The sequence below is a fragment of the Bubalus bubalis genome, chromosome 17, assembly GCF_019923935.1.
Source record: "Bubalus bubalis isolate 160015118507 breed Murrah chromosome 17, NDDB_SH_1, whole genome shotgun sequence".
Lineage (NCBI taxonomy): Eukaryota > Metazoa > Chordata > Mammalia > Artiodactyla > Bovidae > Bubalus > Bubalus bubalis.
This window is the reverse complement of record NC_059173.1, coordinates 945,579-963,098: the sequence shown is the minus strand read 5'-3', so window position 1 is coordinate 963,098 and position 17,520 is coordinate 945,579. Positions and strand designations below refer to the sequence as shown.

The 17,520-nt window shown below is 63.8% G+C and overlaps 1 protein-coding gene across 1 annotated transcript; it reads left to right on the top strand.

The window, feature by feature from the left end:
* The first annotated feature begins 645 nt into the window (after nt 1–645).
* On the top strand, nt 646–17,097 carry TOP3B (DNA topoisomerase III beta). The gene is made up of 18 exons (XM_006065602.3): nt 646–794; nt 3,433–3,587; nt 4,474–4,605; nt 5,374–5,480; nt 6,251–6,325; nt 7,223–7,419; nt 7,554–7,710; nt 8,274–8,387; nt 9,847–9,937; nt 10,193–10,347; nt 10,445–10,550; nt 10,935–11,081; nt 11,155–11,328; nt 12,170–12,298; nt 13,587–13,736; nt 14,010–14,110; nt 14,511–14,712; nt 15,047–17,097. Exons 2-18 carry the CDS (start codon nt 3,518–3,520, stop codon nt 15,523–15,525), a joined length of 2,586 nt encoding a protein of 861 aa, XP_006065664.1. The 5' UTR covers nt 646–794; nt 3,433–3,517; the 3' UTR covers nt 15,526–17,097.
* Nucleotides 17,098–17,520: the final 423 nt, after the last annotated feature.

Sequence of the window (17,520 nt, the reverse complement as noted above, 5' to 3'; positions counted from 1 at the left end):
GGGGGGCCTGGTTTCCCAGTTGGTCTGTCGTTTCCATAGATACTGGGCATCTAGAAAGTCCACAGTCTGGCCCAAGATGGAGTTCTGCTTTCAAGATAGAGCCTGTTCTGTTTCCTCCTTCAGGGCAACTAAAGCCGGTGCACCACGGCTGCTGCGCGGCGACCAGAGCCCGCGCTCTGCACAGGCCACTGCAACGAGCAGCCTGCGCAAGGCAGTGAAGAGGAGCACCCCCTCTCCCCCAGCAACCAGAGAAAGCCCCTGCACAGCAAAGACAGCACAACCAAAAATAAATAAATTTTAAACATTCTCCTTAAAGAAAGATACTAAAATAAAGCCACGGAAATTATTTTAAATCTCCTATAAACCCATTACTCTGACACAAAAGGTTATTTTTATTTTTCCAATCTATTTTCCAGATAGGTTTTACATTAGCTCATCCACGCATTCCATAACGTTTATAGCCTTCAAAGAAGCCTGCTATACACACATCGGTAGTTTTTAGTTTATTAACCGTAGATACGTCTTCATGCTTATCATCCAGTTTTCCTCTTTGTAGGTAATTGTCATTATTGCCTCCCCGCGGCGGGGGAAGAATGAGATGGAAGGTTTTGGGGGGAAACCCTGTGACCCCACGTGCTAGGGCCGACTGGAGGATCCGCCCCGGAACTCTCGAGCCTCGGAACGCACAAGTGCGGGCGTGAGGCGCCGGAGGGCACAGGGGAGGGGAACGCTGTCCGCGGACGGACCCGGAAGCACATGGCGGCGAGCCTCCAGGAGCGGGAGGCGGAACGCAGGTGAGCGGCGGGGGGCTGGGCGGTTTGGGGCGCGGGTCCAGCCCCGCGGCTGGGCGCCGGTCCCGGGCCGGCTCGGCAGTCTCGGCGCCTCCTCCCAGGCGGGCGGGTTCGGGGAGTGTTCGGAGGGAGCCGACGCTGCGGCCGGGGCCCCTCTGCACCGAGCGGGGTCTGCGTGGCGGGTGGGGACTGAGGCGGCGCCGGGCGGGGTTGGGGTCCAGGCTCCGCCCTGGCCCAGCCAGGCCCGGCCTGGCCTGGTCCCATCCGGAGGGCGCCTGGGGTGTACGAGAGGGCGGGGGCGGCGAAAGGCACTTGTCTGAGCAGATTCACTGGAATCTTGAGCGCTGCTCTCTCCCGGCAGCCTCGTCTGGCTTCGCTACCGCTCAGAAGGGGACGTGAGGAGTCAGCCCAGCGTGGGCTTGGTGGTCAGCGAGCCGGGGGTCCTGAGAGCCTTGGTAAAGGTCTGACACTAGTCTCAGCTGTTCTGAACCTCAGTCTCAGTTCAGATCGGTCGCTCAGTCGTGTCCGACTTTGCGACCCCATGAACCGCAGCACGCCAGGCCTCCCTGTCCATCACCAACTCCCGGAGTTCACTCAAACTCATCTCCATTGAGTCGGTGATGCCATCCAACCATCTCCTCCTTTGTCGTCCCCTTCTCCTCCTGCCTTCAGTCTTTCCCAGCATCAGGGTCTTTTCCAATGAGTCAGCTCTTTGCATCAGGTGGCCAAAGTATTGGAGTTTCAGCTTCAACGTTAGTCCTTCCAATGAACACTCAGGACTGATCCCCTTTAGGATGGACTGGTTGGATCTCCTTGCAGTCCAAGGGACTCTGAAGAGTCTTCTTCAACACCACAGTTCAAAAGCATCAATTCTTTGGTGGTCAGCTTTCTTTATAGTCCCAATTCTCACATCCATACATGACTACTGGAAAAACCATAGCCTTGATGAGATGGACCTTTGTTGGCAAAGTAACGTCTCTGCTTTTTATATGCTGTCTAGGTTAGTCATAACTTTCCTTCCAAGGAGTAAGCGTCTTTTAATTTCATGGCTGCAATCACCATCTGCAGTGATTTTGGGGCCCCCAAAAATAAAGTCAGCTAATGTTTCCACTATTTCCCCATCTATTTGCCATGAAGTGATGGGACCGGATGCCATGATCTTAGTTTTCTGAATAGCTTTAAGCCAACTTTTTCACTCTCCTCTTTCACTTTCATCAAGAGGCTCTTTAGTTCTTCACTTTCTGCCATAAAGGTGGTGGTATCTGCATATCTGAGGTTATTGATATTTCTCCCAGCAATCTTGATTTCAGCTTGTGCTTCTTCCAGCCCGGCGTTTCTCCTGATGGACTCTGCATAGAAGTTAAATAAGCAGGGTGACAGTATGCAGCCTTGACGTACTCCTTTTCCTATTTGGAACCAGTCTGTCGTTCCATGTCCAGTTCTAACTGTTGCTTCCTGACCTGCATACAGGTTTCTCAAGAGGCAGGTCAGGTGCTCTGGTATTCCCATCTCTTTCAGAATTTTCCAGTTTATTGTGATCCACACAGTCAAAGGCTTTGGCATAGTCAATAAAGCAGAAGTAGATGTTTCTCTGGAACTCTCTTGCTTTCCCAATGATCCAATGGATGTTGGCAATTTGCTCTCTGGTTCCTCTGCCTTTCCTAAAACCAGCTTGAGCATCTGGAAGTTCACAGTTCACGTATTGCTGAAGCCTGGCCTGGAGAATTTTGAGCATTACTTTACTAGTGTGTGTGATGAGTGCAACCTCAGTCTACTCGTAGTTTAAAGAGTTCCAACGAAGGTCTCGTAGTGAAAGTGAAAAGTGAAAGTCGCTCTGTCGTGTCCAACTCTTTGAGACCTCCTGGACTAGACAATCTATGGAATTCTCCAGGCCAGAATACTGGAGTAGGTAGCCTTTTCCTTCTCCAGGGGATCTTCCCAACCCAGGGATCGAACCTAGGTCTCCCGCATTGTGGGCGGATTTTTTACCAGCTGAGCCACCAGGGAAGGCCTTGTAGAATTGCTCATTAAAGATTCAATGAGGTGGTGTTTACAGCCATAGCAGCGCCTACAGAGGAGGAGCTTAGAAAGGCTCCTTTCCCTGACCCCCTGCATGTTTGATTCAATCACCAAGGTGGGAAAGCCTCGGGGCTGTGTAGTTCCTGCTTTAGACCACAGTGTTCCAGTTAATTGGCTCAGGCCTGGCCTGCAGAGGTGGGGCAGGGCAGGAGGGGAGGTCGATCAGAGCCTGTTGGGAAGGGCCAGGTGAGCTCTGCTGGGGGCTGGATCCCCTGGCTAAGCTGCTCAGGGCACCCTGAAGTTCAGCCAAGGTGGAGATGCTGCTCTTGGCCCTGGGGGTAAAAGACAGCTCCACTGGAGGGGGTCAGGCCCAAAACCCCCCTCCGCCCCCCTCAGGCTTCCTAGCACAAATTTGGGGCCAAAATCAGCCTGGGGTCGTGGGGCCACCTCAGCTTCTCTGACAGGAAACCCTCGCCGCGGCTGGTTCAGTTGCTGCGGGCGGTTGTCTGAGATGCCCTCAGGTCTCCCCAGGCTCCTCTTTCTCACCTCTGTTGTGTTTGACCGCTCAGAGTGGCAGGTTGTGCCGGAAGCCTTGCTGTAGTTTGCGTGTCTTTTGTCTCAGGAGTTGGGGTGACGCTGCTCCCACGCGGTGTCTGAGTCGTTTCCCGAGAGCGGAGTGAGGCGGGGCGCTGGCAGCCCGAGGCAAGATGAAGACCGTGCTCATGGTGGCCGAGAAGCCGTCCTTGGCCCAGTCCATCGCCAGGATCCTCTCTCGAGGTGGGAGGGCTGCTCCGGCGTCCGGCGGCTTTGGTCTGGGAGCGTGGGCCTTCCTGCCCCGCCAGTCGGGCCTGCCTTCTTGCGAAGCGGCCCCAGGCCCCTGGAGTGGAGTCTGTTCAGGAACAGCGGGCATGGATGGAGCCCTCAGCCCCCGAGTCACTTGGTCCCTGTGGGGTGCAGTTTCCTCCGCACTCAGTGTGAGCCGGGTCTCCCCCAGGCACGATTCAGGGCCTGCAGCAGGCAGGCTGCTGCGGGAGCGACGAGCAGGCAGCGTGGCTGCTCTTGAGCAGCAGAAGCCAGCCCTGCTGACTTGGGCAGGAAGCCCACTGGGAGGCCCCTGGCCCCAGCCTGGTCTGCCAAGGCCGTGCCCGGGCATCAGCACCACTGCCCCACGGATACCCAGCCACACGCATGCCCCTCATGCCCCTCGAGAGCGCCACGAGGCTGAGCCGTAGCCTCAGGGCACCGGGAAGCGATAACACCTGCCCTCGCCCCAGCCTGGCCCTGGGCACTCGGGTGCTGTGGACCCAGAGATGGCAGGCGTCTGCCTTGACCTCCCGTTGGTCCAGCGGCTGAGGGAAGAGGAGACCCCGGAGCAGCAGGCTGAGAAGTTGTGGTCTGGAGGGGAGGGGAGACTCAGACATGCCTGGTCTCCAGAGGCCGAGAGAGACCAGGGACCCTCCGTGGGTGTCAGGAGGTCACCCTGGGGTCGACAGTCAGGGAGTGTCTGGGGCATTTCTGGGGAGGGTCTGAAAGAGGCAGGAATCAAATTCTGGAGTGAATACAGAAGTGTGGAGACCAGCCCTCAAGCGGTCTCCGATCACTGTGGGGCGGCCCGGCCTCAGGGAAGCTGTGTCAGGCCTGGCCTGCCTGTGCCGCCCCGCAGGCAGCATGTCCTCGCGCAAAGGGCTGAACGGGACCTGCTCGGTGCACGAATACAGCGGGTCCTTCGCGGGCCAGCCGGCCCGCTTCAAGATGACGTCTGTCTGCGGCCACGTGATGACGCTGGACTTCCTGGGTGAGCGCCGCCCCCGCCCACCCCCATTCCACTGAGGAACCCCGCCCCGCGCTGCCGTGGCCCGGAGGAAGCCTGGGGTGGGCTCGGGGCAGAGAGGTTTGTCCAGAACCGGTGAGTCCGAGGCCAGCAGGCTATGGGGGGCTGCCCTGCAGTCCCTGCCCCAGCAGTGGCCCTCGTGGAAGCGGTGGCCCGCATCTGAGCGGAAGCCTGGCCCGTGCGGGTGTTCTGGCGCAGACGACCGCCTGCTGGGGGTGCCCATTGTCTGCGGTCACTTGGCGGTTGGCATCGGAAGTCCAGTGCCAGTGACCCGTGGGCTGGCTCCAGGGCCGCTGTTGCTGTGGGTCCGACTGGGACTCTGGGCCTTGCTGCTTGTCTGCTCCTCACTGTGGAGGGTCTGAGGACAGAGCCGTCGCCTGCCAGGATCATCCAGGCCCCCTGCATCCCGAGCCCCAAGTAGAGAAGCGGGGGGCAGTGCACGGGACAGGGGGCCTGAGGACACTGAGGTCCCCCGGGATCCGCTGAGCACTTGTCAGGGCCGGCCAAGCGCTGGGTGGGGAGAGGGTGCAGACAGTGGCCGGAGGAGGAGACGGGGTGAGCGGTGTGACTTTTGCCTGTGCGGTCAGCCCGCCAGGAGTGGTGCCCCCGGCGCCGGCCTGCCCAGAGCTGGCCAGCTCCCGAGCAAGGGAGGCCCTGCTCCGAGCCTCCCGATCCGGGGGTCGCAGGCCCTGTAGGTGTGACGTGTGACCCTGACGTCCCGGTGTGCTGCAGGGAAGTACAACAAGTGGGACAAGGTGGACCCCGCCGAGCTGTTCAGCCAGGCCCCGACGGAGAAGAAGGAGGCCAACCCCAAGCTGAACATGGTGAAGTTCCTGCAGGTGCGTCCGCGGCTCCCTGGGGCCCGCGCCTCCCTGTCACGGCCTGGGCACCCTGGTCACCCAGCCCCCAGACCAGCCTCCTGCTTTTAAAATGGTTTGGTGTGGCGGATTCTAAAACAGACGTAAACACGGGGACTTCCCTGGGAGTCCGGGGTTGAGAAGCTGCCTGTCAGTGCGGGGGACGCGGGTTCGATCCCTGATCCGGGAGGATCCCACGTGCTGCGGTACAACTGAGCCCAAGCTCCCTGAGTGCTACGCCAGCTCTCCAGAGCCGGGGCTTCGTACCATGCCGTGACGAGAGAGTGGCCCCCTTGCCACAATGAGAGAAAGCCACGCACAGCAGCGAGGCCCCAGTGCAGCCAGGAGCAAAAATAAAAAGACAAAACCAAGAAATAAAGAACGATAAAAATAACTCAAAGCCGTGATAAAAGTTAGAAAAGACGAGTAAGGAGGAAGAAAGAAACGCCTCTGTAACCTCACCATCTGAGACAACGGCCTCGGTGTTTAGTCGTTCCAGTTCAGTATTTTTTTTTTTTGATTCAATTTTGGGGATTAAGATCTCGTGGCATTTATTATGTTTTTTGGTCTAAAAACTAGCAGTTCTGAATTACACTCTTTGCTGAGAGGCCAAGCCGGCCAGTGACTCCACTTGGTGACTACTGCCCTGGGCTCCAGGCCTCCTGAGGGCGGTCTGGGGGGCTTGGGGCTGCACACTTGCGCCAGGCAGCGATGGGTGGGCCGGGCAGTGCACACCCCGTGTCTCTGCACAGGTGGAGGGCAGGGGCTGCGACTGCATCGTGCTGTGGCTGGACTGCGACAAGGAGGGCGAGAACATCTGCTTCGAGGTGAGGGACTGGGGCCCACGCGGCCGGCCGGCCTGCATCCCGCGGACTGCCGCGCTGGGGGCCAGGGCCCCAGCTCTGGAGATCCTGTGGACGCTGATGGTGCAGGGGCTCTGCCTGGGGCAGGAGCGTCCCATCGCCGGGCGGGCAGCTTGTGAGGAAGTGCTGGGGCAGGATTTCCCCGGCGGAGGGCTGCCCGGAGGGGAGCGTGGGTTCTGAGCGTCGGGCCTGGGCCCGTGCTGGGACCTCTGCCTTGCGTCTGGGTGCCCTGTCACACCCCTTCGCCCCTCTCCCCACCCCCACCAGCTCTGTGCTCCACCACGATGCCCACCCCACCTCTGCCACCCCCAGGGTGGGTGCCACTCCCAGGCCTGCCTCCACAGGAGCCCCTCGGGCTGTGACCCCGCTGGTGCTCGGGGCCCTCTCCCGGCCCTGCCCCTGCGCCTCCCCTGGGCCCTCCGTGTGGGGTGGACACTGTCGTCCCCTGTGAGGAAGCTGCATGGCCTGCAGACTCTGAGCAAGTCTGGGCGCCAGGACCCTAGGCCCGCCAGGCTGTGGTCTGGAGCTCCTGCTGCTACCCGCCTGCTGCCTTGCCTTCTCTCCCGTCTCTCTTTCCTCCTGTTGCTGGAGGGCATCCCAGATGCTGCCCCGCTCCCCACGCTCTCCTCGAGAAGGTGGGCGTAGTGGCCGGGATCTCTTGCGTCCTTGGCAGTAGCACCTCCTGATTGAGGGTGGAAGCCGCTGTAAGGAGAGGGGTGTGAGCACGGAGGGCAAGGGAGCGCGGTGGCCAGAGGCCTGCGGACACCAAGGCTGCAGAAGGCAGGGAGGTGGCCGGCCGGCGGGAGCGTGTGGGGCGGGCGCCTGGGCTAGCCATGGGCGTCACCGCCGGGCCCCCGCCAGGTGCTGGACGCGGTGCTGCCCGTCATGAACCAGGCCCACAGCGGCGAGCAGACAGTGTTCCGGGCCCGCTTCAGCTCCATCACGGACACGGACATCTGCACTGCCATGGCCCGCCTGGGTGAGCCCGACCACAACGAGGCACTCTCGGTGGACGCGCGGCAGGAGCTGGACCTCCGCATCGGCTGCGCCTTCACGAGGTGCCCCCTGGCCCCCCCAGGCCCGACCAGAGACAGGAGACCGTCCGCCTTCTCAGCCCCTGAGACAGTTGTCTCGCCGAAGCGCGAGTGGGTGCCTGACCAAAGTGTCCTCATCTCCCTGACCCCCTTCACAGGTTCCAGACTAAATACTTCCAGGGGAAATATGGCAACCTGGACAGCTCGCTCATCTCCTTCGGGCCATGCCAGACCCCCACGCTGGGGTTCTGTGTGGAGAGGCATGACAAGATCCAGTCCTTCAAGCCGGAGACCTACTGGGTGCTGCAGGCCAAGGTCCGCGGCCTTTTCCTGCTCACGCTGGGACTTGCTGGGCTTGGGTGTAGCATCTGAGCACCTCCACTGCCATCGTGGTCCCCAGGCCCAGGGCACGGACGTGGGCCGCTGTCGCACCGCGGGCCCAGGAGAGGGCCGTCTAACACAGGGTCAGGTCCGCGGCTGGGGCAGTAGGGTCCAGGGACTGGACTGAGGGCCATGGGTCACTGGCCTTCCAGCTCCTAAAAAGCCTTGGAACACGTTTTCCTAGTAAGATAGACGGAAGGTTTTCGTAAGGCTCAGAGTATGACACGGGGCCACTGCAGTCCACGCGGGGCTGGGGTCCCCTGGGGGGGCGGGCTGCGGCGCCCCTGCGGACAGCTCAGCCTTGGCGCTGGGCTCCTGTCCTGAGACTGCCTCCCTCGTCTCAGCGGGAGGCCTCTGCCAGAGCAGCCTGTGCTTGGGGAGGGGCTGGGCTGCGCCCCTGCACAGCTCCGGCCATGAGCCCTTCCAGCCAGGCTCGGGCAGGGACCACCCCGCGGGCAGTGGCTCAGCCTGCCTCTGCTCCTGTCCCCCTCCTGCAGGTGGATGTTGATAAGGACCGCTCCCTCCTCCTGGGCTGGGACCGTGTGCGCGTGTTCGACCGGGAGATCGCACAGATGTTCCTGAACATGACCAAGCTCGAGAAGGAGGCCCAGGTGGGCTGCTTGGGGCCGCGGAGGCCTCTGCTGACCAGGGTGCAGGGCTCCCTCTGTCTCTCTGGAACACAGACACCTTTTAGAGAGAAGGCTAGTTGCTCCCACACACGCCCCCCCAGGCCGTGGCCGCCACACAGCTGCCTGGCCTGACGGGTGAGCGTGCCCTGCAGGCGCCTGCTTGCTCAGGGGCTTCCACCCTGATGTCCGCCCTCGGTGGCATATCCAGCCAGAGGCCTCTGTGCCTGTCTAGAGCCCGCCCAGCGCCCACAGCTAGCACGGCCGCTCCGGGCCGTCGGCTCTCCTGGCCTCACCTGCCACGTTTCTCACTCGGGTCTCGGGAATTGGAAGCATGGCCACGTGGCTGGTAGGAAGAGGTTGATGCCATGTGGCAGGGGGCTGGCCACGCGGGACTGGCGGGTCTGCGACCATGGTGGCTCGTGCCCTGCAGTCGTGCCTTCATGGGTCCTTCTTGCCCAGTGCAGTCGATTCAGGCACCGGAGCTGCTCCTAAAGCTGCCCCGCACTTCTGCCTGTGGCGGCCACCACGTCTGGGCCTCCCCATTGTGACCGCAGCCTCCACTGCTGCGTCTGTCTGTCCAGAGCTCGGGCTGTGGCCCTGGCTAGGTTCACATCGGGTTGGCAGGGGCGAGCGTGGCGGCTGAGAAGCCTGGATCGCTTCTGCCGTAGGCAGGACAGTCACCTCTTCAACAGTCGTTCAGCCCAGAGGCTGAGCTGGTTGCTCACCTTGCGTTTCCGCAAGTGGGAGCTGTTCACTGAAGTTCCTCCTGGTGACCCACAGTTAAAAGTTAGGAGGTTTCACAGAAAAAGTTCCGACTTCTCGCTTTTCCTGACAAATCGGAAAGTGTAGCTACACTCGTGGGCACCATGAGGAGCTGCCCCTGCGATGGGCCCTCACCCCAGGGCCCCGCCTCCCCGCAGACGGAGATGCTGGCCATGGGCCCTCACCCCAGGGCCCCGCCTCCCCGCAGACGGAGATGCTGGCGATGGGCCCTCACCCCAGGGCCCCGCCTCCCCGCAGACGGAGATGCTGGCGATGGGCCCTCACCCCAGGACCCCGCCTTCCCCTCAGACGGAGATGCTGGCGATGGGCCCTCACCCCAGGGCCCCGCCTCCCCGCAGACGGAGATGCTGGCGATGGGCCCTCACCCCAGGGCCCCGCCTCCCCGCAGACGGAGATGCTGGCTCCCGTCGGGCCGCCAACATGCAGCCCCTTCCCCTGACGCCTCCCCTCCTCCAGGGTTTCTCTCCTAAAAAATAAGTCTCTAGAATTCCTGTTCGTTTCCTTTCTTGGGCCTGAACAAACGTTCATTTGAGTTGTGAGGCCGCTGTAAAGGGAGTTAGAGAAGCCCGGAGGACAAATGAGAGTCAGATCCTCAGCGACTCCTTTTGCGCCTGCCCCGGCTCTTGCCCGCCTTGCCCTGACCCCGGCCCGTCCCCAGGTGGAGGCCACAAGCAGGAAGGAGAAGGCCAAGCAGCGGCCACTGGCCCTGAACACCGTGGAGATGCTGCGTGTGGCCAGCTCTGCCCTGGGTAAGTGCAGGCGCTGGTCCTCTCTCAGGGTCTTGTGACTTGGAAGCACAGGCTGCCTGGCGGGTAGGAAGGGATGGTTGCCAGCAGGCAAGGGGCCGACCGTGTCTCGAGAGCCATGCTGGTCATCTGCGCCCTCCCTGCTGGGGAAGCTCAGCCTTGGGCTAGGCCTGTGGACAAGGGCACCAGCCTCCCAGGAGCCTGAGAGTCTAGCCTGGGGCACCCGGTGTCTGGGCGCTGAGCCTGCGTCTCTGGCAGGAATGGGCCCGCAGCACGCCATGCAGATCGCCGAGCGGCTCTACACGCAGGGCTACATCAGCTACCCGCGTACCGAGACCACCCACTACCCCGAGAGCTTTGACCTGAAGGGGCCTCTGCGGCAGCAGGCCAACCACCCCTACTGGGCTGACACGGTGAGCCACGCTAGGCCAGGGTGGGCAGCCGCGCTCCCTGCAAGGGCTGGGGGCCGTGCCGGGCTGACACCCTGCTCCATCCCGGCTGCCCCCACAGGTGAAGCAGCTCTTAGCAGAAGGTATCAACCGCCCACGGAAAGGCCATGACGCTGGCGACCATCCCCCCATCACCCCCATGAAGTCTGCCACGGAAGCCGAGTTAGGTATGGGGCGCCCCCAGATGGTCACACCCCCTGGCACACACGCACGCACACGTGCATCAAGCTTCACAAGAGAGCGGGGTGAGGCGCGCTGGTGACCCGATCTCTGGAGGCTCAGGCGCCATGGCAGCGTGCGGCCATCTGAAAGCTGTACTCCATGGCTGGGCCATGACAGGAGTGAGATGGTGGCGGGGGTGTGACGGGGCAGGCGCTGCCTCGGGAGGCCCTGGGGCAGAAGGCCAGGCGGGGCAGGGCGACGGGCTCAACCATGGGGAGGCCTGGAGTCCCCCACCCCCGGGGGCTGGGCGCAGGGGCCCCAGTGCCGTAGCGGGAGCACGGGGCTGCCTGGAGCTGGAGCCTGGCGCTGAGCAGCCGCGCCCGTGGCAGGGGGCGAGGCCTGGCGGCTCTATGAATACATCACCCGGCACTTCATCGCCACCGTCAGCCACGACTGCAGGTACCTGCAGAGCAGCATCTCCTTCCGGATCGGGCCCGAGCGCTTCACCTGCACGGGCAAGACCGTCATCTCCCCAGGTAGGGGCGGCGGGTGGGCAGCTCCCCCTCCGCAGATGCGTGGTGAGTGTCCTGAGGGCCGGTGTCTCTTCAGGCTTCACAGAGATCATGCCCTGGCAGAGCGTGCCCCTGGAGGAGAGCCTGCCCACCCTCCAGAAGGGCGACACCCTGGCCGTGGCTGAGGTCAAGCTGCTGGAGAAGCAGACGAGCCCGCCGGACTACCTGACCGAGGCTGAGCTCATCACCCTCATGGAGAAGCACGGCATCGGTGGGTCCTGCCCAGGGCCCCCACCCCGCCTAGGGCCCACTGTGGTCTGCCGAGCAGGGCACGGCAGAGCAGCTGGGGATCCTGGCTGAGGCCTCCACCGCCGGACCTGGCCTTGGGGCTAGAGATGTGAACTTGGCAGTACCTCCACCCCCAGGGCTGAGCGTTGGCCAAGGGGGCCACTGACTCACCCGCAGGGAGGACATAAAGCTCAGGTCAAGTCCACGGACAACAGGAAGGCCAAGGCCCCACAGCACTTTGCCTGGGGCTGGAAGCTCCCCATGGGGGCCGCGTCCTCAGGAGCTTGTGTGGCCACTGCTGCACGGGTGAGGGCTCCCGCCCAGACCCCAGGCCCGGGGCTGTGACTCAAGTCCTCACACCCCTGCAGCCAGCCCCGTGCCCCAGCAGGGGCCCTGCCTTTCCCTGAGGCTTGACTCTGGTGAACCAGGCCCCTAGAGGCTGATAGGCTCTGGACGGTTGTGGGACAGCCAGGCCATTCCGCAGTTAAAAGTGTCCCTGGAGCCGATCAGGAGGGCCCCCCAGGCCACGTAGCTGGCGGGTCTGCCAGGTGCTGGTCACCCACTTGGCAGTGGAGCTCTGCGTGCGTGGGTCTGGGCCCTGCTTCTGGAACGGTGCGTGTGCTGTGGGGCGAGGCGTAGAGAGGCTCGGGAGGTCACATTCGTCAGAGGTGAGGGGCGGGCGGCCGAGCTTCTTCACCTCGGAGCCTCCGCGTCGGGTTCGCGGGACAGTCCGGGGCAGGCCTGCGAGCGGCCCTGGGGGACGGGGCTGAGAAGCCGGCTTCATAGCGCGGGTGGAGGGAGAGCTGAGTCCGTGCTGTGCCCAGGGACGGACGCCAGCATCCCCGTGCACATCAACAACATCTGCCAGCGCAACTACGTGGTCGTGGAGAGCGGGCGCCGACTCAAGCCCACCAACCTCGGCATTGTCCTGGTGCATGGCTACTACAAGATCGGTGAGCCCCGGCCCCGCCCCCACCTCAGGGCATGCCCCGGCCACGCCTCCCATCCCGAGTCTGCCCCCAATCATGCCTCCCACTGCAGGCCACGCCTCACTGCAGGCCACGCCTCACTGCAGGGCCCGCCCTGGCCATGCTTCTCACCACAGGGCCCGCCTCAGTCACCGCCCACTGAAGGCCACACCTCCACTGCAGGGTCCGCCCCAGCCACGCCTGCCACCCAGAGTCTGCCCCTCAATCATGCCTCCCACTTCAGGCCACGCTCCACTGCAGGGCCCGCCCTGGCCACGCCTCTCAGAGCAGGGCCCGCCCCAATCACCGCCCACTGAAGGCCACGCCTTTACTGCAAGGGCCCGCCCCGGCCACGCCTGCCATCCTGGGGCCATGCACCAGCCATGCCTCCCACCCCGAGTCTGCCCCCAATCATGCTTTCCACTGCAGGCCACGCTCCACTGCAGGGCCCACCCTGGCCATGCCTCACCACAGGGCCCGCCTCAGTCACCGCCCACTGAAGGCCACACCCCCACTGCAGGGTCCGCCCCAGCCACGCCTCCCATCCAGAGTCTGCCCCTCAATCATGCCTCCCACTGCAGGCCACGCCGCACTGCAGGGCCCGCCTCAGTTACCGCCCACTGAAGGCCACGCCTTCACTGCAAGGGCCCGCCCTGGCCACGCCTGCCATCCCGGGGCCATGCACCAGCCACGCCTCCCACCCCGAGTCTGCCCCCAATCATGCTTCCCACTGCAGGCCACGCTCCACTGCAGGGCCCGCCTCAGTTACCGCCCACTGAAGGCCATGCCTCCACTGCAGGGCCCGCCCCAGCCACGCCTCCCATCCAGAGTCTGCCCGCCAATCATGCCTCCCACTGCAGGCCACGCCTCACTGCAGGCCACGCCCAACTGCAGGGCCCGCCTCAGTTACCGCCCACTGAAGGCCACGCCTCCACTGCAGGGCCCGCCCCGGCCACGCCTTCCATCCCAGGGCCCGCCCCGGCCGGGCTGATGGTCTCCTGGAAGTGTTGGGGTCTGAGAGCAGGGGCATGGATTCCTGCAGACTGGCTCCTGGCCGGCCCTGGGGTCCTTACTGCTGGACCGTGTATCTGCCCTGAGAGGTCCTCAGGAGCCGTGGGAGACAGCAGGGAGCTCAGCCGGACAGCCCGTCCAGTGACAGCATCCTGTGACGGGGTGCCCTGGTCCCCCTCGCAGGGCTCCTGGGGAGATCACAGGTGGGAGCCCTACTTCTGTGCGCGGCGCGAGGGCTCACAGCGCCCCCGCCCGCCCGCAGACGCCGAGCTGGTGCTGCCCACCATCCGCAGCGCCGTGGAGAAGCAGCTGAACCTGATCGCGCAGGGCAGAGCCGACTTTCGCCAGGTCCTGGGCCACACCCTGGACGTCTTCAAGAGGAAGTTCCATTACTTCGTGGACTCCATTGCGGGTGAGTGTGCCCCTTCCCTGCTCCTCAGCCGAGGGACCCGGCTCAGGGCTGTCATCCCCCTCGGGGAGACCCGCTCCCAGGCCCTGGCTCCAGGGGGCTGTCGGGACCCCGAGGCGAGCGTGGTGACAGCCCTAGGTGCACACGGCTCGTCTCACAAATGGGGCTGCCCTCGCCGTGCCGTCACCCGCCGTCAGGGGCTGCCTGCCCAGTAAACCAGCTGTGGGGAGGCGGCGGCCGGGGCTGGGCTGTGACTCCCGCCCCGCTGGCTTGCAGGCATGGATGAACTGATGGAGGTGTCCTTCTCGCCCCTGGCGGCCACGGGCAAGCCCCTCTCCCGCTGCGGGAAGTGCCACCGGTTCATGAAGTACATCCAGGTAGGAGGGCGCGCGTGCACGACGAGCAGTCTCGCCTCCCCGCGGCCTCGCACCAGCAGCCTTCACGTGGAGTGACTGCGAGGCCCGGGCAGCTTCTCCAGCAGACACCCAGCACTGCCCTCAGACCCAGCAGTGCGTGAGCCGTGGGGTCCCTGACCCGCGTGCCGTCCACGCTCTCCTGACCCGCATTCTTCACTGTCGGGAACTCCCGCACTGGGATCGCAGCGCCTTTGTGCACGTGTGGAGCAGGGAGCGCTGAGACTACTCATCCGGGGTCCTGAGCGGTCCTGGGGGCACTCCACACTGCCCACCACCCGCGACTGTCCCGGGGAGGCAGAGGTGGGCGGGCGGGTCAGGAGGCCCCAGCAGCCCCGTGACCCCTGCCCCCGACGCTGCCCAGGCCAAGCCGAGCCGCCTGCACTGCTCGCACTGCGACGAGACCTACACGCTGCCCCAGAACGGCACCATCAAGCTCTACAAGGAGCTGCGCTGCCCGCTGGACGACTTCGAGCTGGTCCTGTGGTCGTCGGGCTCCAGGGGCAAGAGCTACCCGCTGTGCCCCTACTGCTCCAACCACCCGCCCTTCCGGGACATGAAAAAGGGTGAGCCCCGCCCGCCCGCGCCACCCTGGACTCCGGCGGGGGCCCCCCACCCGGAAGGGGAGCCCCTAGTCCCCACCCTTCTCAGGGAGACCTGTCCCTGCCTCCAGCGGCTTCCAGGGCGGCCAGTGGCCCCCACCTGGGCCCCAGGAAACGAGATAAAGGAGGGTGGACCCGACCGGGGTCTGCCTGGGGTTGGGGGGTGGGGGTGGGGGGCGGAGACGTGAGGGTCGAGGAAGCCCTAGAGAAGCAGAGCCCAGGGCGCGTGCGCGGGGTGAGAGGCGGGGCTCCGCCGGGGTGGGGTCGGTGTGTGCGCCTCATGCGGCCCTCCCCGCAGGCACGGGCTGCAACGAGTGCACGCACCCCAGCTGCCAGCACTCGCTCAGCATGCTGGGCATCGGCCAGTGCGTGGAGTGCGAGAGCGGCGTGCTGGTGCTCGACCCCACCTCCGGCCCCAAGTGGCGCGTGGCCTGCAACAGGTGCAACGTGGTGGCCCATTGCTTCGAGAACGCCCACCGCGTGCGCGTGTCCGCCGAGACGTGCGCCGCCTGCGAGGCCGCCCTGCTGGACGTGGACTTCAACAAGGCCAAGTCCCCGCTGCCGGGCGACGGCACGCAGCACACGGGCTGCGTTTTCTGCGACCCCATTTTCCAGGAGCTGGTGGAGCTGAAGCACGCAGCCTCCTGCCACCCCATGCACCGCGGGCCCGGGCGGAGGCAGGGCCGGGGCCGGGGCCGGGGCCGGAGGCCGGCGGGGAAGCCGGGTCCCCGCCGGCCCAAGGACAAGATGTCAGCCCTGGCCGCCTACTTCGTGTGATGGCCAGCAGGCTCCGTGCCGCGGCCTCCGAGCCCCGGGGATCATTAAACGCGGTGTCTTCTGCAGTGCTAGCGGCTCCGCACAGTCGCCTGCTGTCGGAGGGCTGTGCCCATCTCCTCGCCTCTCCCCTGTCCCGCACATCCTCCCTGAGTCCTGCAGGGGGCCACTGCGCACAGAACCGGGAGCAGACCCAGTTCAGGGCACCCGCCATGCTGCAGCGCATGTGAGATGGGGCACGGTGCGCACATGTCAGGGTGCCTGGGCGCCGGGGAAGCAAGAAGCTCCTTCCGCCCGCGCCCAGCTGTCCTAGGCTGGGGGGATGCCTCCCTGGGTGTTGGCCCTCACTCCACCCACTGCCCACTGCGTGGGTCTGCGTGTGGGGGCCCGCATGTGACCCTGGCACCCCCAGGCCTGTTCGCCTTCCAGTTCTCAAACAGGTGTCCCCTCAGGCAGAGGCGGGCGGCAGCAGATGGCAGGGTCGGGGGGCCACACCACCTGCAGGACGCAGGTCACCTGCCCGCTTCCCGTGCCCACTCCACCTGAGGGCGCCCCCCCCCCTCAGCCCACCACATGCCCACCTTGGGATTTTGCCCCCCGCCAGGCCTCTGCCTGAGAGGCCCCCGTGAAACGCCTCCGCAGGCCCGCAGGCGGGGCAGGTCGGAGCTGTGGTGCCCAGACACAGACTGCTACCTGGGTCGCAGGCTCGCCCGGGAGGCTGCAGCTCCGGCTGGGTGGGCCAGGCCACATGGGAGGCTCCTTTCCCGAGGGTAGAGCCGGGGCTGGAGCTGAGGTGGGCGGGAGCCAGGCAGGAGGAGCTGACACTAGCCACAGGGCCGGTCAGCTCCTGGGCGTGGCGTTGGCCCGGTTCCCACTGGGGGAGGCGCATTCCTGGCCAGGCGGCATGCCTTGCTTCCCTGCCACCTCCTGGTGCTGGCCTCGGGGCATCAGTGCTCTGAGGGGTCTCGTGGGGGCCCGCCCGGGAGGGCCCGTGGGATGTCAGCTGTCCCAGGAGCCCCTCACCCATACAGCGGTCCTCAAACTTCAGTTCACACTTGTTCTGGGTACACTTTGAGAAACCCTGAGGCAGGGTCTCACAATAGCCCTGGAGGGTAGGTTGGCACCTATTGATCCCCTTTTTCCTGATACGGAATCTGGATATGGGACAGCTAAGGAACAACTTGAAGGTCACACGTCATAAGCACTTAACCACAGGCCTCGCTGGGGTCACCATGCTGACTTTCAGGCGGGGTCGGGTTGCAGGATCTAGGAAGGCCTGAGGAGAAGGGGCCCCACCCTGCCTTCTCTGCCCAGATGCCCACTGCCTTCTAGATCCACCCCCTACCCAGTCTCTGTCCTTCCAAACCGACCGACTTAGTTCTCCAGACTCCTGTTGGTGAATCTTAGTTCCTGGGCCAGACACAGGCCGTGTGCCCACCTGGAGGTCAGGTGGGCAGGGCCCCAGTGGGGCTTTTGAGGGCTCTTCCAAAAAAGTTTATATTATGCTTTACAACTGCATTGATACAAAGATGAACATATTAATATTATATATTAAAACATTTTCTTTGACCTAAATGTTGTTTATCTTTTGGTGTTAAAATACTTCCAGGGAATTCCATGGTGGTCCAGTGGTTAGGACTCCCCACTTCCATGGCCGGGGACATGGTGGATCCCTGGTGGGGGAAGTAGTATCCCACAAGCTGTGTAGCATGGCCCCCAGTTTTTCCCTTGTCCTCTAGGGTGGCAGAGAAGCGGCCCCCCGGAGATATACGGGTCCTGGGCCCTGGAACTGTTTTGCTCTTAGATGACGTGGTGAAGAGGAATCAGGGCTGCAAGCTGAATGAGGGCTGCTCACATGACTTTAGAACAGATAACCCTGGGCCATCTGGGTGGCCCAAAGTCATCACGAGGGTCTTTTTGGCTCCGAAGGTGGGGGACCATGAGCTAAAAGAGGCGGGGCAGTTAGAAGCTGAAAAAGGAGGGAAAACAGATTCTCCT

Excerpts from the sequence above, each read along its gene's own strand:
- TOP3B (XM_006065602.3), top strand. The coding sequence starts at position 3,518 with ATGAAGACCGTGCTCATGGTGGCCGAGAAGCCGTCCTTGGCCCAGTCC. Across the intron at positions 10,551-10,934 it reads TGCCACGGAAGCCGAGTTAG|GGGGCGAGGCCTGGCGGCTC; the intron begins GTATGGGGCGCC and ends CGCCCGTGGCAG. Across the intron at positions 11,329-12,169 it reads CATGGAGAAGCACGGCATCG|GGACGGACGCCAGCATCCCC; the intron begins GTGGGTCCTGCC and ends TGCTGTGCCCAG.